General features: G+C 46.1%; 1 protein-coding gene across 1 annotated transcript in view; it reads left to right on the top strand.

Annotated features, from left to right (window-relative positions):
* The window catches only part of GRK5 (G protein-coupled receptor kinase 5), a 120857-nt gene extending 94160 nt beyond the window's left edge, over positions 1-26697 (top strand). Inside the window, exons 7-16 of the mRNA XM_054382311.1 lie at positions 679-742; positions 1308-1448; positions 3814-4004; positions 8818-8855; positions 9655-9744; positions 10468-10676; positions 20898-21035; positions 23363-23500; positions 24277-24408; positions 26599-26697. Of these exons, the coding sequence (XP_054238286.1) occupies positions 679-742; positions 1308-1448; positions 3814-4004; positions 8818-8855; positions 9655-9744; positions 10468-10676; positions 20898-21035; positions 23363-23500; positions 24277-24408; positions 26599-26697 (1240 nt within the window). The remainder of the gene's footprint in view (positions 1-678; positions 743-1307; positions 1449-3813; positions 4005-8817; positions 8856-9654; positions 9745-10467; positions 10677-20897; positions 21036-23362; positions 23501-24276; positions 24409-26598) is intronic.
* Positions 26698-27521: the final 824 nt, after the last annotated feature.

The raw sequence follows: 27521 nt of genomic DNA, 5'->3' as shown, positions 1-27521 counted from the left end.
TTAACCCTTAACTTGGCCCTTAAAAGGGAGGAGATGCTTTTCCTCCCTTCTTGCCCTCGATGCTCTCCAAGGAGGCAGGTACCTCAGTGGGGCAGAACAGGCTTGGAGCTTGGCTTCCTGCTCTGTCCTCATGCAAACAACATCTAAGCCCACCTCGAGTTCTTTCCTTGTCTCCATCAGTCAAGTCACCAGAAATATCTTCTGGTGGATTGAATTTTGGATCTCTTTTTGTCATCTTGATAGACCAAGTAAGGCAATAAAGGGTTAGCCCAGCAGTACCGTTAAAAAATTCCTTTTTATCATGAGAATTAATATCTTGTTGGAAGCTCTCAGGTCTCCTCTGTGCTTAACAAAGGCCAAAGCTATATCATGGGGATCCAGAACCTTTCCTGGCCCTAAGATGCTAGCAGAAATTATCCTGATGACTCACTAATGTGTTGTATTTTATTACATCTTAATATGTTGGAATTGAAAAGTTCAAGCCATACATAGTATTGAAGTAATGTAATTACATAATTATACATGATATTATCTAATATGATTACCTTGAAATAATGTGATTATATAATATTTATCTATTTTGCTTTTCAAAAGTATGCTCTGAAATAAATAAATCACAGGGAGTGCATTAAATGTAATGTGCCTTTTTTTTTTCTTTTTAATTTCCTTTTCTTCCAGGCAACCAGTAACAAAAAACACATTTCGGCAGTACAGGGTCCTGGGGAAAGGAGGCTTTGGGGAGGTGAGTAATTTTGAAAGCCTCTGAAAGTTCTTTCATTTAAGAGTCTTTCTTACTTCCCAGGCACTTCAGGTTACAGGAGCCTGGTGTGACATTTTCATTAAGGTGAAAAGGCTGATTTTCGTTAATTGCTGACAGTTTCACTTAACCTCTCACCACACCCCAAGCTCAAAAAGAACACTTTGGAGAATTATTTCGTATTCAGCTGTTGCTGTTCACAGCGGAATCGGGGTCACACCCTCGTTTGTATTTTACTGATGGCTCGGGGTGGCTGCCTGGGCAGCAGAGTCAAAGAGGAGGCTTTCGCTGAGCAGATTGCAATCTGCACAGACAAAAGGAGGTGGGATAGGAAGCAGGCGGAGGAAAGTGAAATAATTAAACCAATATTACACAGCAGGTTTGGAAACGGTAGTTGGTTCCCCCAGCTGCCCCCTCCGATGCCTTATTCACCGCACTGCCGTCTCTACCCTTAAAAGGACTAAATCAGATGAGATTGTGAGGAGCGAAGTGCAGCCCAGGCAGAGCGTTTCCTTCGATTTGCCCAGCAATTGTTCTCTCTAATTCGCAGGTCTGCGCTTGCCAAGTCCGGGCGACAGGGAAGATGTACGCCTGCAAGAGATTAGAGAAGAAGAGAATCAAGAAGAGGAAAGGCGAATCCATGGCACTAAACGAGAAGCAGATTTTAGAAAAAGTCAATAGTCAGTTTGTAGTGAGTACCCAACCGCCCGGCTCACCGCTCCCTGCTCACCTGCTCAGCCCTCTTCTTGTCTGATGCCTCTTTCACCTCCCGACACAGGAAAGGTGCCAGAAGCTGCTGACTGCCTTCAGTCCTGCTCCTGCACCTTTGCCAAATCTCATTCCAGTCTTTGTGCTGTGAGAAATGTAGAATCATAGAATCAGTCAGGGTTGGAAGGGACCTCAAGGATCAGCCAGTTCCAACCCCCCTGCCATGGGCAGGGACACCTCACACTGCATCAGGCTGGCCAGAGCCTCATCCAGCCTGGCCTTAAACACCTCCAGGGATGGAGCCTCAACCACCTCCCTGGACAATCCATTCCAGGCTCTCACCACTCTCATGGGGAAGAACTTCATCCTCACATCCAGTCTGAATCTCCCCACTTCCAGCTTTATTCCATTCCCCCCCAGTCCTATCACTACCTGATAGCCTAAAAAGTCCCTCCACAGCTTTCTTGTAGCCCCCTTCAGATCCTGGAAGGCCACAAGAAGGTCACCTCGGAGCCTTCTCCTCTCCAGACTGAACAGCCCCAACTCTTTCAATCTCTCCTCATAGCAGAGCAGCTCCAGCCCTCTGCTCATCCTGGTGGCCCTTCTCTGGACACCTTCCAGCATGTCCCTATCCCTCTTGTAACAGAGGCTCCAGAACTGGATGCAGTACTCCAGGTGGGGTCTCACCAGAGCTGAGTAGAGGGGGAGAATCACCTCCCTTGACCCGCTGGCCACACTTCTCCTGATGCAGCCCTGTACCAACCAGTACCAACCCTGGAGCCTGTTTCCACCAGGGGAACGTGATGCATGATACAGCCTCGCATCAGGCCGAGCTATTTTTGCACAGCGTGATTACCTGGATTCCCAGTGCCTCTGGGAGAGAGCAGCTTGGGGGAGACTGCAGGAGTCAAATCACAGAATTAACCAGGTTGGAAAAGACCTTTGAGATCATCAAGTCCAACCTATCACCCAATACCATCTAATCAACTAGACCACAGCACTGAGTGCCTCATCCAGTCCTATTTTAAACCCTTCCAGGGATGGTGACTCCAGCACCTCCCTGGGCAGTGCATTCCCATGGCCAATCAGAAGAGATTGTCTGGCAGAAGCAAATAGGCAGTGATGTGGAGCTGGTCTGCCCAACACAGGGATTTTCTGAGTCATGCCAGCTCTTGCCTCTCTTTGAAAACATGCCTTGGATTTTTTTTTTTTTTTCAAAAGGTGTTACCTCAGCATCTCTCATGTTCTTGATACCTATTTTAGGAAGTGCTGTGAATACAAGGGATGCAAAATGTTTGCTCACCTCTGGCAGAAGCAAAGATGAAGGGAGATATTTAAAAGTGATGGGCAACTTATGGCTTGCCTGATCATTCCTGGAGCACCCACAACAGCCTTGCAGGGGTGATGCTGACCTTCATGCCTCATGCAGGGGTGATGCTGACCTTCGTGCCTCAGTGATGGTCTGTTTGACCACCACAGGATGAGGCTGTCTAGGCCTTCCTGGGAATGTACCAAGATGATAGTTTGTTCATACAGCAGTGCAGTGGGAAGTGCAGATTCCCTATAGCTTGGGGAGTGCAGAGGAGGGCAATGAAGCTTGGGAAAGGCCTGGAGAATAAATCTTATGAAGAGAGACTGAAGGAGCTGGGGATGGGGCTGTTTGGTTTGGAAAAGAGGAGGCTGAGGGGAGACCTCATTGCTCTCTACAGCTACCTGAAAGGAGGTTGTGGAGAGGTTGGTGCTGGTCTCTTCTCACAGGTAATTAGTGATAGAACAAGAGGGAATGGCCTCAAGCTATGTCTGGGTAGGTTTAGACTGGACATTAGGAAACATTTTTTCCCCAGCAGGAGTGGTCAGGGATTGGAATGTGCTGCCCAGGGAGGTGGTGGAGTCCCCAAGCCTGGCTGTGTTTAAAGGTGGTTTGGATGTGGTGCTTGGGGCTATGGTTTAGGGGTGACCCTTGTAGAGTAGGGTTCTGGGCTTGACTTGGTGATCCTGAGGGGCTTTTCCAACCTGAGTGTTTCTGTGATGTTCTGTGAAGGCTAGTCTTCCATGAGAAAGTATGCCTGGAGTTAGCATGTTTGTGCAGCCTGTGAGGCTATCTGAGCACTAGCCTTATGAGTTTCTGATGATGAATAGGCTGAATTTAACAAATTCATCTATAAACCCCTAATATCTGATTTTTCCTGTGCTTTTAACATGCATGTTTGCTATTGTAATGAGGCTTCTACCAAATTCAGTCCATGCATTTTTTTATTTTTCCTTTTCCAGATTACAATGAAAAGTTAATGTTCTCTTCTTAGAAGCTAAATGAACTGACACAACTGTCCTACCAATGCTTTTCTTAGGTCAATTTAGCCTATGCCTATGAAACAAAGGATGCACTGTGTTTAGTCCTGACCATAATGAATGGAGGTGACCTAAAGTTTCACATCTACAACATGGGAAACCCAGGCTTTGAGGAGGAAAGAGCTTTGTTTTATGCAGCAGAGATTCTTTGTGGCTTAGAAGACCTACACAGAGAAAATACTGTCTACAGGTAAGCATGCTCTAGAGTCTTCAGACATCTTCTCTGGGTGGAAAAGAATTGTCTGCATCCTCCCTACTTGTTATGGTGCTTTGCAACTTAGATGCCTCAGTGCTTTGGCTGAAATTACACAGAGCCATGAATACAGTATGATTCAGTAATAATGGAAGGAAGCAGTTGCTTCACTAAGTACATCCTGTCTAAATTACACAGAACCATCACAAAGCTCCCCAAACCCTGCCTTGGTGTGCACTGGGTAACATAAAAAAATGATGGAAGTTCCTTTAAAGGGAGTTCATTAAGGAATCTAGTTTCTGATTGGTATAAAATGGAGATCATTCCCTCCAAGCCTCTATTGTAATTAGTTAGAAGGGGCTGCAGCACACCTGATGTGGAAAACCCATCTCTCCTGTCCCAGAGGGAGCACAGTTAGCACCAGAGGGTGTCTGAGATGCAGGGCATGTGTTTATGCTCATTGGCCAAGAAGGCCAATGGCATCCTCGGGTGGATTAGAAGGGCTGTGGTCGAGAAAGGTTCTCCTCTCTCTCTACTCTGCCCTTCTGAGGCTGCATCCAGAATATTGTGTCCAGTTCTGGGTCCCTCAGTTCAAGAAAGAGCTCAGGGAACTGTTTGAAAGAATACAATGCAGAGCCACAAAGATGAAGAAGGGAGTGGAACACTTTTTTTATGAGGAGAGGCTGAGGGAGCTGTGGCTCTTCAGCTTGGAGAGGAGGAGACTGAGAGGTGACCTTATTCATGTTGATAAAAACGTAAAGGGTGAGTGCCAAGAGGCTGGAGCCAGGCTCTGCTGGGTGATGCCCAATGCCAGCACAAGGGGCAGTGGTGGAAGTTGAGGCATAGGAAGTTCTATGGAAACAGGAGAAAGAATTATTTCAACTGTGAGGGTGACAGAACCCTGGAACAGGCTGCCCAGGGGGATTGTGGAGTCTCCCTCTCTGGAGATATTCAAGGCCCACCTGGCTGTGTTCCTGTGTGATCTGCTCTAGGTGATCCTGCTCTGGCAGGGGGTTGGACTGGATGATCTCTCAAGGTTCCTTCCAGCCCCTAACATTCTGTGACTCTGTGATAAGGACTGGTTTGATTAGCTAGATGGGATCATGCTGGTGGCTGTAACATGCCAGCCATGGAAGGAGGCACATTCACAGCCATGCACTGAAGCATCCTGCTGGCAGCATCCTGCACCACGGGTGCAGCCAGCGGGCAGGGTGCTGCCCGGCATGGTGCCAGGCAGCCAGCTTTGGGAAGGACAGATTCCAAGTTCTCAGCTTCCAGGCTGGCTTACAACTCTCTGCAAGTGTTTTTCAGGGAATCACAGGGTTTACTTGCTGGATAAGCAGGGTGATTGCAGACAGAGTTCTTGTGACTCCTTCTCTGGAGACTTTCAAAACCCACCTGGATGCATTCCTGTGTGGACTACTCTAAGTGATGCTGCTTTGGCAGGGGGGGGTTGGACTGGATGGTCTCTTGAGGTCCCTTCCAACCTCTAATGTATTGTGATGCTGTGACTCCATGAGGGTTTATTTTTTTTAATCAACAGCCAGTGTAGTTGTAAACAACATTTAATGTTTGTCTTCATCATCCCAGCTTGTGAAATCGTTATTACTGGCATTCACAGCAGGAGAGGTCCTGTCAATTGATGAAAGAACTTCCAAGGACACTGATTAGCAGGCAATAATCTGTTATTTTAAGGAACTAAGGCCCACTTTAAATCATTTGATATGCCCATGTGTAATAAGTCGTACGCAGATGCTTATATGCAGAGATATTAGGATGTTGTTGTTCCTCGGAGGAGAACCCTAGCAAATTGCCACTTGGTTGCCTCACTGTGACTCAGATCTCACTAGCTGGCAGAAGGAGGGCAGACAGATAACATGCTGATTTACTTGGCACTGGCCCAAGAAGAAGGTTGGTTGGTTGGTTGTTGGTTTTTTTCCCAAGGAACCAAATGCAATTAAGTGTTTAATGTCAACTGAAAGAATCAAATAATGAGTGGCATGTCTGGCTTCCCTTTTCTTTACAGAACATCCTACCACATTCATAGAAGTCTTAGGAGGCATTATATTGTTTCTTTTAAAAAGTACTGGATCACAAGCATTTATTGATGCAGATGACTGCTACATTCATAACATGGCTGGTCAAATGTCACACTAATGCCACTTGCTAATAAAACAAATTACATCTGGCCACCTGAAATAGGACGTGGCTCTGAGAGGAACAGCAGCCTTCTTCCTTAGGCAGTTGTTTCCATGTTACTCTTGAAAGAGCTGCTAGTTTACACCTCAGATGGCACATTAATTTTGGCAACAAATGATATTATATCCTCATAGGTGACATTTTCTAGCAGTATTTTAGGAGCATCTGCAGGGAGCCCTAATTTGTAATACTGCAGTGTGTTTTGGGACCCATGAGGAGTGCTATATAGGTCAATAAAATATAGCTGCTAAATGCTACCACTCTCTCAAGGTGAATAATTCATATCAAAACACTTATTCCACAGACTTAATTTCATTTTCTGTGAACAAAATGCTTCTGAGTAAATCACAGCATTGGAAAGTATATCCCCAGCTCATGGGTCATTGATATATGCTGTGGAACGTGGCCTGAGAAAACAACCAGGCTCAGAATCATAGAATCATAGAATGGTCTGGGTTGGAAGGGACCTCCAAAGGTCATCCAATCCAACCCCCTCTGCAGTCAGCAGGGACATCCTCAACTAGATCAGGTTACCCAGAGCCCTGTCCAGCCTCACCTTGAGGACCAAACTGCTCTTCTGAGTCCTTGTGGACTCTTGATTTTCTCATTCAAAGACATTTCCCAACTTGCATGCAGGATTCGTTCCATTTGGCCACAAAGTTTCAGCTTTAAACAAGACTGATAATGGCTGGAGCAAAAGATGAAGTGACTATGAAGTCTGAGCTCTTCAAATAAATAGTTCTTGAGGGATTTTGGAATTTATTTTTTTTTTAATAATTAGGGAATGCACTCGACCGTGTTGCTCCAGCGTTGGAAACTTTCTGCTGATAGGCAGGGAAAGCTTACAATGGGATGTGAAACAAAAAAATCACAGCTTCCCTTCTGCATTCTGCTGCCCTTCACATAGTTTAATATGATTTTAAGAGCAGGCTTGGTACCACTGGGCACCAGGTGATGTTTATCCTGAGAGGTCAAGAGGGTCTGGAGTGAGCAAGAGGAGGAGGTTGTTCACAGCACTCTTCTGTTCTTGCTTGAAATACAATTAATGCAAACAAGACAAATTCTGACATTTGGCATTGCCAAGGCTATAAAATACCCCTCTCCATTGGCAGGAAAATTCCTAGCACCAGGGAGGTACAGCTTGAAAGGCAGGGTGGGCTCCTGCACAGGCTCTGTGCAATGCACTGATCTCTTGGCACGAGGGTTTCTCTTGCACACTCTCCCCTCTCTTTGCTCTTTTAGAAGAAACATCTTGCTGGGAAGCTAACAGAATCAAGCTGGTTCACAAATGCAAGGAGGACTTAAAAAAAAAAGATGAGGCCAAGAACTTCTTGGCTTTGCACCAGGCTAAAGGCTGTGTGTCAGTAGGAGTTGATCAGATAAAGGGCAGGACATGATGGTGTGAGTTGCAGCAATGTGTTTCTCTCTGCTTCCCACAGCCATGCTGGTGCCTTATTTGAGCTCCTGAGCTAGCACAGCCTTGCTGCCATCACACAGCCCTGCTGGGGCACTCCCTGCCCAGCATGGCCCTGTCTTCCCTACATCACCTCCCAGTCCCATCCCGGGGCTTCATTGCCGCTCTGCACTGGCAGTGGGCTCAGTGGTGTGGGGAGGATGGGAAGGATGGGAAGGAGTCTGCCTGGGTCCCTCCCCAACAGCAGCCCACTGCATCCAGGAATGGCAGTGGTGGCCACGAGGTTATGCTGAGCTCCCAGGTTTGGGAAACTGCCTTGGTGAAGTGAGGGGACCTAAGCGTGGCTGGCCTGGGCAGCATCTAGATGGAGTAGGTGTGCTGAAGCCTTTCAGAAGAATACCCTGCCAAGGCTCTGCTATATACTTGAAAACTGAGATTCTCCTTTTTTTTTTTTTTTCAGAAGTTTATAACTTGGCCAAATTTGGTTTGTTGGCTTTTTTGTTTGTTTGTTTTTTTCCACAGGAGCAGTAAAAGGAACATCTTTGACATCAGTGTGACCACCTTGCCAATTTTCATGGCATTGCTCCAAACCACACAGGCACTAGAGTTTCACAAATGTTTGTAAAGAAGAATTTTCATCTGGGCACAGCATTCCCCCCCGGCTCTGCCCCTCATTTTCCAGACTTACTGAAATTATTACACATGTGCTCAAGTGTATGTACACACACATCCACCTATTTGGTCTCAGTCAGATGCCAGGCAATGAAAATTAGAGCCTAAGAGATTGCTCTTTCCATTTTTCATGTGCAAATAAAATTCTTCAAAATTTAGATTTTCTTTTCTTTTTAACAAAAGATTTTGTAACAGAAAAATGTTGCAGAGATTAAACAAGATGCAGGACTATAGGGTTTGGTTTACAGGGCTTGCTGGGCTAGATGGATGAGTCCATTATAGAGTGGATTAGGAACTAAAAGCTTGGCTTAGTGAAAAAATGTAACTCCAGTTTAGAAGAAGGCATATGGTTTCAGTCTATCTGGGAAGTGAGTTGTAGAAAGTTGTATTGGTTTCATGGGTTCCTTGCTGTTTGAGTTGACACTCAGTTGGTTTATTACTAGCAATAAATGCACTCACATGCTGTGGTATGCTTATCTTATCAAAACCAGCTTCATACAAGGATCTGCTATCTTTCATTTTCAGAGATCTGAAGCCAGAAAACATCCTGCTAGATGATTATGGTAAGTCTTGGAGGTTTATAGAGATGCTTTCACAGTAGATAAGTCAGTTTTAGGATGTATATTGCACAAAGATAAATAATACTCTTAAGAGGCTCAGCATGCACTAATGGTCCTGTCTCAGGGTGGATGAAGTGCTGGAGCTCACTGCTCTGGTGGACTGAAGCAGCTGTGCTGCTCAGCAGACTCTGTTCTCAAGAGCAGAGCTTTGCTGGGGCTCTCAGTCTTTTTCTCATTATTTTTCCATCCTCATTGTTGCAAGGCTGACACACACCATGAAGGAAGCTGGGCTTCCTAAACCTGCTCCATTTTCCAAAGTGCTTTCATCCTTTGCTGAGCCAACTCTTGGTTTATGCAGACCCAGGTACTCCTTTGTTGCTGAAGGCAGCAATAATCAAATCTCATGCTGGCTTTCAGATGAGATGTAGCCCCTTCAGCCATCAGAGAGTCACTGAATTCTATCAGCTCATCCATCCCCTGGGATCAGTTTAAGATACTTCCCTCCAGCATGCTCCTCATTGCCTTTTTTTGGTTGATTTTGTAATGTCTAACACAATTCACTCCGGTCTCTAACCTCACTGTTAAAATTATTTTCACTGCATTCTAATGCCCTGAATAATTCTTCTTTTCCTTATCACTGAAACTGCTCCAACTCAGTGATTCAGATCAATCTTTTTGTGAAATGTCTGAACAGTAAGTTGCAAGAGTAACATAGCAATGACAACAGCTGAGCTCTCAGGCTAATTTGGGTCACTTTTTCTTATATATATTTTGTGTTGTTTTGTTTCTTTCTTCCTTCCAGGCCATATTAGAATATCTGATTTGGGTCTAGCTGTTAAAATCCCTGAGGGTGAATCAATCCGTGGAAGAGTAGGAACGGTAGGGTATATGGGTAAGTCTTCAATAGCTCATCTTTTTGATAATCTGCTGAGTTTTAGAGGTCCTTCTGCTAGTTAAGCTTAAAAAAAAGAGTGGATCCACATTCATCTGGGTCCACTTCCCTGCAGCAACTCAGCAAGATGTCAGGTGGAAATCAGAAGTGGCAAAGGGATGGACCACAGCAGCTATGACCTACAACAGGTAGCCTACAACTACCTGAAGGGAAGTTGTAGCCAGGTGGGGATTGGTCTCTTTCCCCAGGCAAGCAGCAGCAGAACAAGAGGACACAGTCTCAAACTGTGCCAGGGGAGGTATAGGCTGGAGATTAGGAGGAAGTTCTTCACAGAGAGATTTGCCATTGGAATGTGCTGCCCAGGGAGGTGGTGGAGTCACCCTCCCTGGAGATGTTCAAGAGAAGCCTGGATGAGGATGATTGGTCTGACTTGGTAAAACAACTCAGAAGACAGCACACACATGGCTGTGAGGAAAAAAAAAAAAAAGGGGGGGGGGGGGAAACAACAAACAGAGAAACAGAAAAAAAAAAACAGAGAAAAAACCCATGGCATGTAGCATTTTCCATAATGCCATCAAGAGAGCTGAGGAGGGATTTTTGTATTTTCCCCACTGTTCTCTGTGCATGTCTGTTCAGTCACTAAAATGAAGCTTCTGGAAATGTAGGGGTTTTGCCTATGTAAAAATCAAGCATTGCCACAAGACCTTTCTTTCTCCCCCCCAGCTCCAGAAGTGTTGAACAACCAGAGATACACCCTCAGCCCTGACTACTGGGGGCTAGGCTGTCTCATTTATGAAATGATTGCTGGGCAATCACCGTTTCGTGGGAGGAAAGAGAAAGTGAAGAGGGAAGAAGTGGACAGAAGAGTGCTGGAGACAGAAGAAGTGTACTCCCACAAGTTCTCTGAGGAGGCCAAATCCATCTGTAAAATGGTAAGGGGCTTAAAGGCAGCTCCATTAGTGAGCTGTAATGGACAGGGCTGGAGCAGTACCCCAAAGGGGCTGCAGAGACAAGGGCTAACCAAGTTCAGCTGTTGATGGGATGCCTGCATTCCCTTTTCATTCAATTTGTGTTTATTTGGGCTTGCTTCTCCATGAGATTCATCATGGTCATCTTGAGTCCCCTCCAAATCTTTAAGGCCAAGGGAGCAGTTATCTATTCTTGAAAGACTCTGAATGTTAGTTTGCAGTCAGGAATTGCATTTCTGCCTTCTGTAATCTTGCAGAAAAATAAAAATGACTTGATGATGCAAGGCTAGGGTTGTCTCCTGCAAGGAACTGAAAACCCCATGCTTCCATTGTTTTTGGTGAGAGCTGGGGGTAAGCAGGACAAAGATTATGCAATGAAATTATTGTGACACTCAAATGTTGTCCCACTCCATCTCACTAACTTTGTTAGCAACTCTTCCCCCCGGGGGGTGCCAGGCTATCCAGCTTTTTTTAATACTGTTGAGCTGTCCTTTAAAATGTTTTCTCACTCTTTCAGCTGGGAGTCATTTTCGTAGCACAATAGCCATGTCTGACAATGGAAATCCTCAAACCCTCTGAGAAATCTCAAAGCTGTGTCTGAATTCATGAATGTCTTGTCAACATCCATCTTTAGAAGGCTGAATGGTAATTTGGAAGGGGATGGATGTGGCCTTTTTTTGTCTTGATGTTGTTTGCTAAGAGTGAAGTCTGCTTTGGAGACAATGACATATCTGTGTGTACTGGTAGGGAAAAAAAAAGAATGAAGGGAAAGGAAAGGTCAACAAATAGGTAGTGAGAGTTTCACCAATCTCTTGTGCAACAGGCAAGCAAACAGCAGATCAGCAGCGTTGTTCTGGTTGGCTGGCTTCATGAAGGGACATTGAAATCTCCTTGCAAAATAATAACAGTAATATTGCCAAGTATCATGCCTGGAAGTCATTAACTCACAGTGCACCAACTCATTGCTGACTCCCAGGGGTAGTAATTAACTGACATCACTCCTGATAGATACTCTAGGCCAGTCAGTGCCCTTAAGCTGCGATTCAGAGCCCCCACTGAAGTCGGCGTGGGAGGATCGAGCACAGCCACAGGCTCTTACAGACCATTTCATGTGCTCAGCAGCCTGCCCTCTCTCCTCTAGCAGCATCTCAGCTCCCACCAGGTGAGGAGCAGCAGCTGCTGGAGCAACAGAGGTTTTGTGCACATCCTCTTGTTAGCATGAAATGAAAACGTTGTGAGTCAAAAGTTACATTCTTGGTGTAGTTATGTGCAGGCATATGAGGCATAACAGACTTGGAAATAGCCCAGCCCAGGAGAACTTAAAGCTGAGAGGAATTAAACATAGCATTGATAGGATAGTACTGGAGATGACCTTTCCTGTATGTCTGTGTGGTGCAGCAGACAGGCTGGAGGGAAGGGATCCATCCAGAGGGACCTGGACAGGCTGGAGAGGTGGGCACAAGCCAACCTCAGGAGGTTCAACAAGACCAAGGGCAGGGTCCTGCAGCTGGGTTGAGGCAATCCCAAGCACAAATCCAGGCTGGGCAGGGACTGGCTGGAGAGCAGCCCTGAGGAGAGGGACTTGGGGGTGCTGGTGGATGAGAAGCTCAACAGGAGCTGTCAATGTGCACTTGCAGCCCAGAAAGCCAACCAGAGCCTGGGCTGCATCAGGAGAAGTGTGGCCAGCAGGTCAAGGGAGGTGATTCTCCCCCTCTGCTCAGCTCTGCTAAGACCCCACCTGGAGTACTGCATCTGGTTCTGGAGCCTCTATTACAAGAGGGATATGGACATGCTGGAAGGTGTCCAGGAGAAGGGCCACCAGGATGAGCAGAGGGCTGGAGCTCCTCTCCTATGAGGAGAGACTGAGAGAGTTGGGGCTGTTCAGTCTGGAGAAGAGAAGGCTCCGAGGTGACCTTCTTGTGGCCTTCCAGGATCTGAAGGGGGCTACAAGAAAGCTGGGGAGGGACTTTTTAGGCTATCAGGTAGTGACAGGACTGGGGGGAACGGAATAAAGCTGGAAGTGGGGAGATTCAGACTGGATGTGAGGAAGAAGTTCTTCCCCATGAGAGTGGTGAGAGCCTGGAATGGGTTGTCCAGGGAGGTGGTTGAGGCCCCATCCCTGGAGGTGTTTAAGGCCAGGCTGGATGAGGCTCTGGCCAGCCTGCTGTAGTGTGAGGTGTCCCTGGCCATGGCAGGGGGGTTGGAACTGGATGATCCTTGTGGTCCCTTCCAACCCTGACTGATTCTATGATCCTATTCTATGATTCTACCCATTCATTCCCAGGGGAATAGACACTGAAAGTCATTATACTGTAGCGGTCATCTTCAAGCCATTGAGTCTATGGTTTCAAGGCATCAGGGATCTCAGGAAGTTGTATAGTTCATTCTCTTGCCTCAGGAAACTGTGAACTATATGTAAATCATTCCTGACAACTTGATCATTACTGCCCCTCTGTCCAATCAGCTAGCATGTTTATTTAGGTGGTTTGTGCAAACTCTTAATGGATCCAAAGATAACCTTGTAATTTTTGAGTATCAGTCCATTAGAATTATTATGCCCTAAGGCTGGAAGAGCCTTCCTTCTGATATCATGATGACATTTGTGGGTTTTCCATCCAAAAATCATTTGTTTGATCAAGTGGTCTTTTTAAAAATCCATATTCAAATATATTTTCTCTAATACCTTTTTGTTCTTCACAATGAAAACCTGAACTCTCTTGCTTTGTATCAGCATCTTAACAAGGAAACAAAAACCTGAAAATTAAGTGCCCATCTTAATCTGCAAAATGAAGCATAACCTTTCAGAGAATCACAGAATGGTCTGGGTTGGAAGGGACCTCCAAAGGTCATCCAGTCCAACCCCCTCTGCAGTCAGCAGGGACATCCTCAACTAGATCAGGTTGCCCAGAGCCCTGTTGAGCCTCACCTTGAATATCTCCAGAGATGAGGTCCCAGCCACCTCCCTGGGCAACTGAAACCGTAGTTTTAGTACATGAATCCAACTTGAACCTTCACAAAGATCTGACATAAAAGGCTTTCCTCTAGTGGATTCTTCAGGGCAGGAGTGAGGAACAACGAATGTTCCACCATGTCTCCTAACCTTCTCTTCAGTGCTTACTCCATGAGCTAACAGCATCTCCACCGGGAAATATATTCTCCTTGGTCACTTACTCATGTGAAAACCCTGTGGTGTTACCCCATCCATGTCATCCTTCCCCTCCTGGATGTTCATGTCCTTTGCATTTTTGCAGGCATGTGTCATAGCTCCCATTAATCATTATCCATCCCATATTTCCACGTTTCATTTTGCAAGTCATTTCCCATAAATCAACCCTTATTCTGGACTGAAATGGAGATGAATAATAAATAATTAGGAGCAGGGGCAGCTGGCTTTCTGGGAAGCTCCCCAACCCATGGTTCCCATATAGCATAACTGCTTCATGGTGTGTTTTTCCTGTGAAAAAATCCAGTCTTTCTAGGAAATGCTCCCTGTTTGCTGCTGTTGTGACTTGTACCTCATTGATGTACATGCATGTTTGCCCTGACATGTGCAGTCTTGCATCCAAAGATGTGACTTGAAGCATGTTCAAGTCAACAGTACTGGATGGGCCCATAGGGCTGTGCTCTTCTGTCACTCTCAGTGTCTTCTCTATGTTTCCCACAGACTATCTTCCCTGCTGCTCCTTACTCCTGCAGCTCCTATCTGACTCCACAAAAGAGGAGGCTGCAAAGACAAAAAAGTCAAACTGCTTGGTGCCCAGTGACAGGAGGCCACGGGCACAAACTGAAACACAGGAGGGTTCCTCTGAATATCAAGGAACACTTTTCTAGAGTGAGGGTAATCAGATACTGGAACAGGTTGCCCAGAGAGGCTGTGGAGTGTCCACACTTGGAGATACCCAAAACCCACCTAGACACAGGCTTGAAGGGCCTGCTCTAGATCACAGAATCACAGAATCAACCAGTCTGGAAGAGACCTCCAAGATCACCAAGTCCAACCAATCATCCAACCCTAACTAATCAACCAGACCATGGCACTAAGTGCCTCATCCAGGCTCTTCTTAAACACCTCCAGGGATATTGACCCCACCACCTCCCTGGGCAGCCCATTCCAATGGGCAATCTCTCTGTCTGTGAAGAACTTCTTTCTAAGATCAAGCCTAAACTTCCCCCTGCACAGCTTGAGACTGTGTCCTCTTGTTCTGTCACTGGTTGCCTGGGAGAAGAGACCAACCCCCACCTGACTACAACCTCCCTTCAGGTAGTTGTAGACAGCATTAAGGTCTCCCCTGTAGATGACAGCTTTGAAGAGAGAGCTTGAACCAGACAATCTCCAGAGATGCCTTCCAGCCTCAGCTATTCTGTGATTCTGATCTCCATTCCATTGCCAAAGTGCCTCCTCCATCAACTAAAAGATGATGAATTCTTCTTTCCCTAAAGTCATTTTTCTCAATCTTACCACCAGAAACTCTGTCATCACACTGCTACTACTCCTGCCTGCTTCCATCCCTTCTCTTTGCCAACCTGTTCACACATTGGGACACCTTCAAGTTTGTCACTGCTGCTCTTCCATCTGTCTTTAGAGGCACCTCACATGCATCAAGGTGCTCTTCAAATGATTATTGCTAACAATTCTGTAGGAAGCCTTTGCAATAAGCTGAACCCATGCCTGAGAGAGTTCTGCCTCTTTGGTTGGCCAGGCTGGGCTGTGACTTCAGAAGTATAGTACAAAGCCATTTATCTCATTCTGTCTTCACTTCCTACCCCACTGTCTTGTCTCATTTAGCAGCTGAAAGGTGACTGTAATCTTACTTTTATTTTTTCCTAAAGATTATGACATGCAAAGGGCATGAACAACGATGACAAATATGTTTACTTCTCCTCCAGGGTTGAAATTTATCTCAGTAATCCTTTAAACTGTTTGATTAGCTTGGTCAATGGAAGTGGTTTTAGGATTTTGGAGAATAAATCTTATGAGGAGCAACTGAAGGAGCCAGGGCTGTTTAGTTTGGAAAAAGAGGAGGCTGAGGGGAGACCTCATTGCCCTCTACAACTACCTGAAAGGACATTGTATAGAGGTTGGTGCTGGTCTCCTCTCACAGGTAGTTAGTGATAGAACAAGAGGGAATGGCCTCAAGCTGCCACTGGGTAGGTTTAAACTGGACATTAGGAATTTTTTTTTCCCAGCAGGGAGTGGTCAGGGATTGGAATGTGCTTCCCAGGGAGGTGGTGGAGTCCCCAAGCCTGGCTGTGTTTAAAGGAGGTTTGGATGTGGTGCTTGGGGCTATGGTTTAGGGGTGACCCTTGTAGAGTAGGGTTCTGGGTTGATCCTGAGAGTCTTTTCCAACATGAATGATTCTGTCATTCCCCTTTTCTCCTTTCATTAGCAGCTGGGTTTTTGTAGGGTTGTTTTGTTTGTGGGTTGTTTGGGAGGGCGAGGGTTGGGTTTTTCTGTACTCTCACCCTACAGGAAGTTTCCCTTTCTCCTATAATTGCAGGACTAAAATCTTAGGACTTGGAGTTATTTATTACATGATAGGATCTGGGTATGAACTGACTGATCACATGAAGATAAATAATGCAGTGCCTTGGGGGCCATTGGCTTTTTTTAGCAACCCTCACAACAGTTGTTTCTCTTTGTAAAGGAAGCAAAACAAAGTCATGGAAAAAGTCTCAGACATTACAGTTTCAGTCCCCAGCAGGGGTAAAATCAGTGACAAGAAAGAATCAGAGAGTTCTTTATACCAAGAAAAAGATCTTAATGTAACCCCACTACTGCTACTCAGGACTCTTCTTTGAAAGTCCTCTTCTAGTCATGCTTTGCTCATAACTCTGTGGACTAAATCCTGCCCTCATCTGCACAAATCCAGCGTCACCTGGAGCCTGTGCCACCAGAACACAAAGCTCTGCTGCTTGGTATCAGCTTCTTGCATGGCTGGATGGCCTAAGCCATCTTCAGATCTGAAGCTCTGTGAATTCTCCATAGGCTCTGGCTGTAGAATTACACTTAAATTATGTTTGATTGGATCATTTGCACTGCTGTCCCAGGGTGGGGCTTGTCATCAGCCTGATGTAGTTGCTTTTGTTCTGCTCTCCACTCATATTAAATACAGCCTTTGAAAGTGAATTAAGCAAAAGTGTAGAGATGACTCAAAACATACAGTTGTTATCTCCCTTTCCTTTTGCTGGTCGGATTCCCAGATGGGATGCATATTTCAGGCTATTATGCAGGCTCACTGCTGCAGAAAGCTGATGGGGCTGCAGGAAATGGTACAAGAGTCATTATTGCTTGGAGAAAGGAAGGACTTTCCCTTCTGCAAAATATTCTAGGCCATGCTATCTCCTGATATCCACAACAGAAGCCAGGAGAAGTGTCTGGTTTCACCTGTTGTCAGAGCTAGAGCTGGCTCCAGCTTACCAAATTCATTAATTTCTTTTTTTCTTTCCCCCATTGGGACTCTCCTCAAGAGGCAGACACCTGCTCCCATTCTTCAGGGCTTTGCAGGAGAATTCTCCTCTTTCTGTGGTCCTTCAGTCCCAGCCTATTCCCAGTGGCCTGTTGCCTTTTGTGTCTTTCAGTCTGCAGTGGCCAGCCACGCATGACCAATTGCTTTCATGCTCCAGACACTTCCTTCTTGCATCTGAGCTTACCAAATACTCCCTTGTTTAACATGGAGGAGCCCAGGAATTCTCAGACAGCCTTTTTTTGTGTCCTCAATGACCCTATCCCCTGACCACACACTCCAAACAACTTCTAACATTTACATACTGGCAAGGGCAAATTCCCAGGTTAGCTTGGTCTTCCCACTTTGTCCAGAGGCAGAATCACTGGCTGCACAGACAGCAAAGCACCTTTTGTGTCTTCACAGTAGAGAAATTGTAGAGACTCCTTTATCATCTACAGGAAAGTCCAAATCTACTGTTTCCTACTAGAACTTGCTCCTCAGTATCACCGTTCCTGGGAGCTTCAAGGTGTCATTTCCAGAAGTATATCAGTGCCATGGGTAGTAACATTGGTCCTTCTGCCTTCAGATTCTTCTCCCCACCAGCCAGAAAAGCCCTCTCAGCAGGAGAATAGAAGATCAGAAAAAAATTTCTGTCTTCTCTGCCCAACCACAACAGAGCAAACCAGATATGCATTGGAAATTCCAAAGCAATCTTCTTCACGTGGACTACATCCACATGGCCACTGGGATTTAAAAAGCCCAACAAACCAAAATTCCACTACAAAAGAACTTGGCTTCAGGACCACAAGAGCTCAAAGTCTTGTGCAAAGATTTGAAAGCAAAACATCCTTCTTCCCTTCTACTCCAGAGAAGTGCCCTGAGAAAGATGGATCAATCAGTGCAGTAACATGTGAGTCCATAGGCTCAGAGGATGGCAAGGCACAGAGATGTTTCTTCATGTCTTTTTCTGTTTATAAACCAGCCAGTCGTGGTGACCAGTCCTGTCACCACCTAGGCAGCAGCAGAGGCAGAGGGATCTATGAGGAAGAAAAGGACATTGCTACCTGGGAGCTGCTGTTGTGGCCAGAACCACCAGATTTTCCCCATCTCTCGATCCATACAGTCCCCTTTGACTGTTGCTGAACAGAAGACTTCTCTTATGTCCCACTAAACCCTTCACCATCTCTTCTGGCTGCTTGGCCTCTGCCATTGTAGCTTGCTCACCTTGCTGGTTGGAAGATGCATACTGTCAGACACCAGACAGAAGATTACCAACCTCACATTAGCAACAAACAGTTCTTTCAAGGTTCCTCCTTGTTGAGATGATGTGGCTGGGACAACTCAACCAGAGGGTATACCCTGAGCTGGAAAGCTGGAAAGCTTGCAAGCAGAATCTCCAGACAGCCTTGCCTTAGATAGGAAGGTGCTTGGCTCCCCATTCCCAGTCTCCTGCAGGGCTGCACTTAATTGTCTACATGATCTCCTGAAGCACTTTTCCTCTCCAACCATCCCAAAGCTGTTTGCCTCCTGCTCTAAGTGAGCTCCAGGCAGGTGCTGCAAGGTACAGCTCAGTCTGCTGACTGGCTTGGCTGTCAGGTCCAGCCACTAAGATCCCTAGGGACTTATTCAGGGGGGCTCCCAAGGGCTCAGTCTTGGGTAGAAGAGAATCATAGAATCACAGCATGGTCTAGGTTGGAAGAGACCTTTAAGATCATCAGGTCCTACCATTAACCCAGCATTGCCAAGTAACCACTAAACTATATCCCTCAGCACCACATCTACAGGGCTTTGAAATCCCTCCAGGGACAGGAACTCCACCACTGGGGAGAAGAAATTTTTCCAACCTAAACTTCCCTTAGTGCAACTTGAGGCCGTTTCTTCTTGTCCTGTCACTTGTAACTTGAGAGAAGAGACCAACTCCCAGCTGGCTCCAACCTCCTTTCAGGTGATTGTAGGGATGCTCAGAGAACCCAAACCATCCCACCGCCCTGCATGGCCACAGAGCCCCTGCTGGAAGGCCGGGGGGGGCGGGGGGGTACCAACCATTTCAGTGTGATTGGGCGACACGAGACACCTGAGCGGGGAGCGAGAAAGGCAGTCCCAAGGGATTTTGTCAACCATTTCAGTGCGATTGGGCTACACAAGACACCTGAGTGGGGAGCGAGGGGAGGTGGCTGCTTTTCAGCTCCAGCTTTGGAGCAGTAAACCTGGAGGCAGAAGAGAAAGTGAGGCATGAACCTTTCCTCCCCCGGGCACCCGTCATGTCTGTGTTACCCCGGGGAAGAGTCCCCGACACAGCTCCAAGACCATGACTTCCCCGCGGTGCTCGGACCGCCTCGCCGCCCCGGGCCGGGCCCCGCCGCCCAGCCGCCGCCCCGGCCCCGCTGCCCTTTCCTCTGCTGCCCCCCGGCGGTCCGCGGCGCCAGCGGCACCTGCGCTTCCCGCAGCCTGAGCCGGGCTTGGGCATCGATCGCCCTGTGCCTGCCCTTCCCCAGCCGGCCGGGGCGGCCAGCGGTCGCTGCAGTCTCGGTGTCATTTAGAAAGCAGGGTACCAGGGGTGCGGAGCCACCACGGCGTGCCTGCCTGGCTCCTCAGTTGTTTGTGTGATCTCAGGGGAGACCTTATTGCCGTCTAGAACTAGCTGAACGAGGTTGCAGCCAGGTGGGGGCTGGTCTCTTCTCCCAAGCAATCAACAAAAGAACAAGAGGACACAGTCTCAAGCGGTACAGGGGAAAGTTTAGGCTTGATCTTAGAAAGAAGTTCTTCACAGACAGAGAGATTGGCCATGGGAATGGGCTGCCCAGGGAAGTGGTGGGGTCAATGTCCCTGGAGGTGTTTAAGAAGAGACTAAGTGCCATGGTTTAGTTGATTAGATAGGGTTGGGTGATTGGTTGGACTTGATGATCTTGGAGGTCTCTTCCAACCTGGCTGATTCTGTGATAAGACCCTGGTTCAGCCTCCTTGATTATACACACATGATTTAAAAGAAGAGGCATGTTGATGAAGATCTCACTAGATGTTATGTCTCCTCATCCACCAACTAGTCTGTGCAAGAATGGTTCTTCCATTAACTGTTCTCTTACAGATCAATTAGTCCATCCATACAAGGTCTTCCAGGACCTACAGCCCCTGTGTTTGCTTATCCAGTACAGCAAGTATGCTGAGTTCTGTTAGCATCCATTGCTCCATTACAGGTACCCAGGTAGCAGGCAGGAGTTGCTGTAGCATGGACAAAACTCTCCTTGCCTTTAGCAGAGAAAAGCCCCTGAGCACAAAGAGTTGGTTCAATGTGTCATGCAAATACACTGCAGTGGGTGGAGGGAAATGCAATTTGATAGTGAAGTCATTCAGCCTGAGCAATGTGGGAAAATTATTCTTAGAAGAGTAACAAAAAAAAAAAAAACAGAACTGAGAAAAAGCACATGGGAGTTATGAATATGCATCTGTATATGTTATTAGGGTATGTCAGACCTCTTCCTGAAAGTGTTCACTGAACATAAGCAGAAGCAACAGTCTCTATTTTGACTTTACCTCTTTACAGCAGGTAACTTTCAAAGGGTGTCACCAGCACATAGAACAGCACGGTCCTAATCCATTTAACTTTGGCCACTAAGTAACAGCAATTACAATTCCCCTCTGTACTTGCCTCTGGACGCCTTAAGAACCAACTGGAGATAAAAATATCTTCGTTGAACTCTTGCTTTTCTGACACCTTACCATTCCTCTTGGCATGTTTCAGCTCCTCAGCAAAGACGTGAAGCAGCGGCTGGGCTGCCAGGGGGAAGGCGCAGCAGAGGTGAAGAGGCATCCCTTTTTCAAGAGCATGAATTTCAAGCGGCTAGAGGCAGGAATGCTGGATCCTCCCTTTGTCCCTGATGTAAGTATGACAGGAAGAACCCCCAGAGCCCTCCTGCAGGAGATTCTTTTCTAAAATAACTTCTCTGTCTCTGAGCCATCATCGCTCTCTGCATGGGTAGCTGCCCCAGGAAGATGTGATAAGCACCTGTGGGAGGCTGGGGAAGAGAGCTGCTCTGTAGATGTGTCTGTGCAGGGCGACTGAGCTCCACAGAGGGTGGTCATCTGAGGCTTGGCTAATTCCCACTCAGCTTTATCACAGTCTTCCCATGTGATGCTGGAGGCAACACTGGATCTGTTGATGCCTCAGTTACCACAATTTAAAATGGGAGCCTTTGTATTCCCTTATCCACAGCAGCGCTGGGAGAAGAAGTATGGCGAGGGCCAGGTGGTGCTCGGAACAACCAGCAGTGAAAGCCACAGATATGCAGATGGGTAAGCTGTGGTGAAACCAGACTTCCAAAGTCCAAAGCTCCATGGAACTGAGGAATGGGCTGGATCACCATGAAAACAGGCATCTGTTACAGAGAGCCTGAACCAGGTTCAGATATCCAGCAGCACCTCAAGCAGAGGAGGTGACTTGGACCTGGGGCAGCATTTTGAACTTGTTAGTGTTCATGGGGCATGGAACCCAGCACAGAGTCCTTACTCAGGTTTACACACCAGCCTCGCATACACTGAAAGCCTTTGTTCCCTTGGCAATAACAAAACTTTTTCCACCCTTTCTGTAGGATCGGTCTCTACCCCAGCTCATGGAGTTATCTGATTATTTTCTTCCTGCAGGGCTTTCTCTCTGGCTAGACCCTTCTACCCTTAAAGTTCCCATATGGTTCTAAGTAAACACTGCCATTTTAACCTATTAAGGAAAGTAACATCTTGGCAGCTCTCATTCGCCTTGCTTGCAAGCTCAACCAAACCAAAGTGGTTTGAACGCTACAAAAGTTTACTTTAGCTGCTCTGGTTTTGCTTTATGTTTTACTGTGCGGCCCTGCCAATTAGCCCATGGTGTTACGACCTGCTTTAGTGGGAAGAAACAGGAGACAAGCTACTATTTCTTTCTGATGTAGAAAATTAGAGAAAATGCTGGGCTCAGAGCTGGGATCTGCCAGAGTGTATTAAAAGCTTAACTGTGGCATGTAAGGCCCAGAAGGCAGCTCTTACAGACATATTTGCTAAAGCAGAGGCACATAAATTTTTATAGCTATTTATTGGGAACTCAAGAGCTGCCCCTAATTTAATTTATTTGGCACTTCATCCGTAGATTTCCAAGTCTTTACTGAAGTCAGCTGAATCACCCAGAGCTATATAGCCAATGGCAGAGGCTGTAATCCAATCCGTGCCTCTCAATCTGCTTCTAGACTGTTCTGTCTCCACAAAAATGTTGTGGATTGCAGCCGTCGGGAATGTGGAGGGATGCAGCCTCTGGCAAATAGGAGTCCCCTTAGGAATCTGCTTGATTTGTTTGGTCACATTGCTCTAGATGAAATACTGCACAGCTGGACCCCTGGACCATGCAGTTATTGTAGGCAGTTGGATGCATGTGCTGGAGTTCAGCAGGTCAGGCTTAGTCCCACAAGCCACCCCTCGGTTAGCCCTGCACATCAAAGTGCTGATGGGAATGCAGATGACCACACTAATTATGCCAGGTAGCCAGTGATGACTATTTCTGCTTTCTGTGGCTGAGGGCTGGAATATGAGCTAAAAGAAGTGTCACTGCAAAGAGTCCTGTCTCTGCCATCCCAGGAAATTAAGTAGTTTATAAAAAAGGCAAAAGCCATTTCACCATTTGAAGAAATGCAGCCAAGTTAAAAGAGGTGATTCTGGACAGCTTCCAGCAGCTGAGCCATTAATAAAAACTGTGGAAAAGTGCCAAACCTCTTCTGTTTTCTTTAGCAATTAGTATACATTCCTTTAAACTCTGAAGCTGCAAACTCCACAGCTATCTGAGCAGAAGAACCTTTCTATCTGAGGTCCTTGTTCAGGGCTGTCTCCATTCTGGATTTCTGTCATTCCCTCTCCAAAAAGAAAATACTACTGCAGGATTTGACTTTTGTTGTCTCACTCTTTCTGTCCTTTTCCCCTCACCTCTTAACCATCACATGGATGACCAAAGCTCACTTTGGCTGCACTGATGCTTCAAAGGAGGAAGCTTAACATGCTTAAAGTGAAGTCACCCTTTGATGGTAAACATGCAGGCAGAGCGAGCCTAGAAGAGCAGGATGCAGACAGTCAGTTGCTGGGCATCTCACTTGACTGAATCTGAGGAAGAAAGCACATGGGTGGACTCAAAAATATTTTTTCTCTTGCTGTTTTTCTTCTTTTCATTTTGTTTTGTCTTTCTTGAAATAGCCCAGAGCAGTATACTGCAAGGATGTTTTGGACATCGAGCAGTTCTCCACAGTGAAAGGAGTTAACCTGGACCAAACAGATGATGATTTCTATTCCAAGTTTTCCACAGGATCAGTGTCTATTCCATGGCAAAATGAGGTAAGGATGTATCACAGTCAAATTACTCCAATAAACCCCCTAACACAGATGGTTTAGGAGGAGCTGTATATTTCCAGTAATATATAGCTACTGGATAACTTGCCAGACTCTAATGCTTTCATAAGTTACAAATGGCCTCTTTCAAGTTCTGTAATGTACCACAGATGTCAGGTCCAGGTGACTGTATCTGTTGGCTCTGCATATTTGAGTAGATTGGCAAGGATCCCACTGTACTTCCTCTCAGGAACTTCTGTGGGATGTCTGGAAGTCCTAATGGGAGGCTCCTCCTTGGTGATCCTGCTCTTACCCATTGTAACGTACCTGCAGTGGGTCCCAGCTGCAGCAGTTTACTCTGGACTTTGAACTGCTCCAAGGTTTCTAGATCTTGGTCTTTGCTTCTGTTTGATATCAAAATACAGCCAAGAGTTGATTTCCTAATCCATCTATGGATCAAGCAGCAGATCCACTCATGCAGTGGGGTGTTAATCACTGAGCTGTTGTGAATATGCCTGCCCCTCCCCAGCGTTCTCCATAGTGCTCAAGGAAAGAACAGGAAGCTTTATGGGACAGCTTCTGGGAAGGCTGATCTGCAAACATGCAGAACTGACTCAGCCTCTCTTTTTCATACATCCCAGCAGGAATTCAACTGCCCTCTCCTAACGTATTGCTCAGCTTCTGGTCCTGATCCTGTCTTTAGACAACCTGGAATATATTCAATGCAGATGTATAATTTTCTTTTCTTTTTTCTTTTTTTTTTTTTTTTTTAATTCCATTAGATGATAGAAACAGAGTGTTTCAAAGAACTGAATGTATTTGGACCAAATGGTACTATTTCACCAGACCTAAACAAGAGCTACCCCCCAGAGCCACCCAAGAAAGGACTGCTACAGAGAATATTTAAACGACAGGTGAGACCTTTTGCAGCTAAGGCAAAGAATCTCCCCACAGACTCCCAGTGTCACAGCCATGTTCTGGTGGTAGTTTTGCTAGGAGAAGGACAGTTCATCTGGGAGAGGGCTGGTTGGCACAGTTACTTGGTAATTTCCTGACTCATCTTGTATATCCCAGGTTTCTCATCTACCCCTTGGGATTGTTTTTTACCACCAGAAGTTCCAATGTTGTTCATGAGCTTTGTTTCCAACAGCTGAAAACTTTTTATCCAACCTTGATATTTTTTTTTCTTGATATGCTGAAATGCCTTTTGAGATTGTTACATGGTTTTAATAAGTTCTTTGTGGAAAAAAAAATCCCTGATTTATCTGTTTAGGTAAAAAAAAAAAAAAAAAACAAAGAAAGAAAAATTAATTTTGAGTGAGGTAGTCATGGCAGGAAACCAAGACACTAGAGAAGAAAACAGAGCAGATAATATACAGTGTACCATGAGGCACCATGCCACCACTTGCAAATCTAAGTAGCACTCTTATACTCATCTGTTTCTGCAGAGTTAGAGCCTCGCCTGAGCACTGTCAGGTAGCCTCTGTATGAGTCAGATTTAGCAGATACTGACATTTTGCAGTGAGTTGACTCCTGGAATCAAGGGAGTCTTATCTGCTGCATGGATGACATCCAGAGGGACCTGGGCAAGCTTGGAGAGGTGGGTCCAGGTGAACTTCATGAGGTTTCACAAGAGCAAGTGCAGGGTCCTGCATCTGCACTATCAATAGAGGCTGGGGGATGAGAAGAGAGAAAGCAGCCCTGTGGAAAAAGACTTGTGGGAGCTAATGGGTGAGAAGCTGGACATGAGCAGACAGTGTGAGCTTGCAGCACAGGAGGCCAATGGCAGCCTGGGCTGCATCAAAAGCAGCATTGCCAGCAGAGCCAGAGAGGTGATTCTGACACTGTGCTCTGCTCTGCTCTGCTCTGGTGAGACCTCACCTGGAGTACTGCATCCAGCTCTGGAACCCTCAATACAGGAAGGACATGGACCTGATGGAGCATTGCCAGAGGAGGCCATGAAAATGATCAGGGGGTTGGAGCACCTCTGCTACCAGGACAGGCTGAGGGAGCTGGGGGTGTTCAAGCCTGGAAAAGAGGAGGCTCCAGGGAGACCTAATAGCAGCCTGCCAGTACCTGAAGGGGGCTACAAGAAGGATGGGGACAGACTGTTTGCAAAGCCCTGTGGTGACAGGATGAGTGGCAATGACTTCAAACTAGAGAAGAGCAGATGTAGATTGGATGTTAGAACAAGTTCTTTACCATGAGGGTAGTGGAACACTGGAACAGGTTGCCCAGGGAGGTGGCTGAGGCCCCATCCCTGGAGATATTCAAGGTGAGGCTGGACAGAGCTCTGGGCAACCTGATCTAGTTGGGGATGTCCCTGCTGACTGCAGAGGGGCTTGGACTGGATGACCTTTGGAGGTCCCTTCCAACCCAGACCATTCTGTGATTCTATTATTCCTCAAGAACTGTCATAGTCCTCCTGACCCAGAGAGAATGCAGGTAAGAAACCAAACAATGTTTTGTATCCAAAGATTTTCAAAGAACAGTCTTGCAGTCCAGTTAGAACACTATCAGTTCTGGAGCCCCTATTACAAGAGGGATCTGGACATGCTGGAAGGTGTCCAGAGAAGGGCCACCAGGATGAGCAGAGGGCTGGAGCTGCTCTGCTATGAGGACAGACTGAGAGAGTTGGGGCTGTTCAGACTGGAGAAAAGAAGGCTCCGAGGTGACCTTCTTGTGGCCTTCCAGTATCTGAAGGGAGCTACAAGAAAGCTGGGGAGGGACTTTTTAGGATATCAGGTAGTGATAGGACTGGGGGGGAATGGAATAAAGCTGGAAGTGGGGAGATTCAGACTGGACATGAGGAAGAAGTTCTTCCCCATGAGAGTGGTGAGAGCCTGGAATGGGTTGTCCAGAGAGGTGGTTGAGGCTCCATCCCTGGAGGTGTTTGCAGCCAGGCTGGATGAGGCTCTGGCCAGCCTGCTGTAGTGTGAGGTGTCCCTGCCCATGGCAGGGGGGTTGGAACTGGCTGATCCTTGTGGTCCCTTCCAACCCTGACTGATTCTATGATTATCACCACAAAATGAAGAACATGGCACTAAAAGAAAACATGGCACATTCTGGGAATCTAATTGTCATTTGTCTTCCTCTTTCTGCAGCATCAGAACAATTCAAAGAGTTCTCCAAATTCCAAGGCCACTTTAAATCACCACATAAATTCAAATCATGTAAGTTCAAACTCCACTGGAAGCAGCTAGTTCCAACTCAGTTTTATGAAACAGCATCTTGCATCCTTCCACTATAATCTATGGAGCTTCTATGGATGAGAGAGCCTCCACCCTTAAGTGAAAAGAGGGGGAAAAAAAAAAAAAAAAAGATCTTCCCCAAATGGAGATTTTTCTGTCCATTCCTTCCAGTGGAGCCTCACATCTGAAGAAGAATTTTTCCACTCAGGTCTGTTTTTTTGGAAGTGGCACTCAAGACTGTGTGAATCAAGTCTGTCTGTTTAGAACACTGCAATAGCAATCCAATGAACATGACTACTTGCACGTATTTAAATAGCATCATTACTAGAACTGAATTTTGGTCTTTATTATTTTTCAAAGGAAAAGTTTTGTAAATTTCTCTATCGTCTCAGTTTACATTTTGTACATTTGTATTTAAATGAAAAGTCAGACTTTGGAGGTGTATATTTTCCAAGCAGCAGCTGTAAAGCCATGTGTTTTAAGACATCCTTTTTTTTTAAAAGAAAAACAAAACAAACAGAGGAAAAAAAAAAGAAAAAAACAACAAAAAAAAGAGAGAGAGAAAAAAAAAGAAAACCAAACCAATGTGACTCAAGACTTCCAGAGCCTCAATGGAGAAATCATTCTTTTTAGTAAATCTAGAAGATTAATTCCTGAATCACTTTATCAGACTGGGTTTTACTGACATGCATTTTTATGGGACAGTTTATTCTGAGTTCTTTGCCATCTGTATCTTTGGGTTACAGCAACACTGCACACATTCCTCCTCCTCCTCCTCATTAGTTCGTAGTGTCTCGCATTAAATGCTGAAAGGCAAGTTTTTGATCCATTCAAGA

This window comes from Indicator indicator, chromosome 7 (assembly GCF_027791375.1).
Source record: "Indicator indicator isolate 239-I01 chromosome 7, UM_Iind_1.1, whole genome shotgun sequence".
In the NCBI taxonomy this organism is placed as follows: Eukaryota; Metazoa; Chordata; class Aves; order Piciformes; family Indicatoridae; genus Indicator; species Indicator indicator.
The sequence above is the reverse complement of the archived record's forward strand: the minus strand, read 5'-3'. Positions and strand labels throughout refer to the sequence as shown.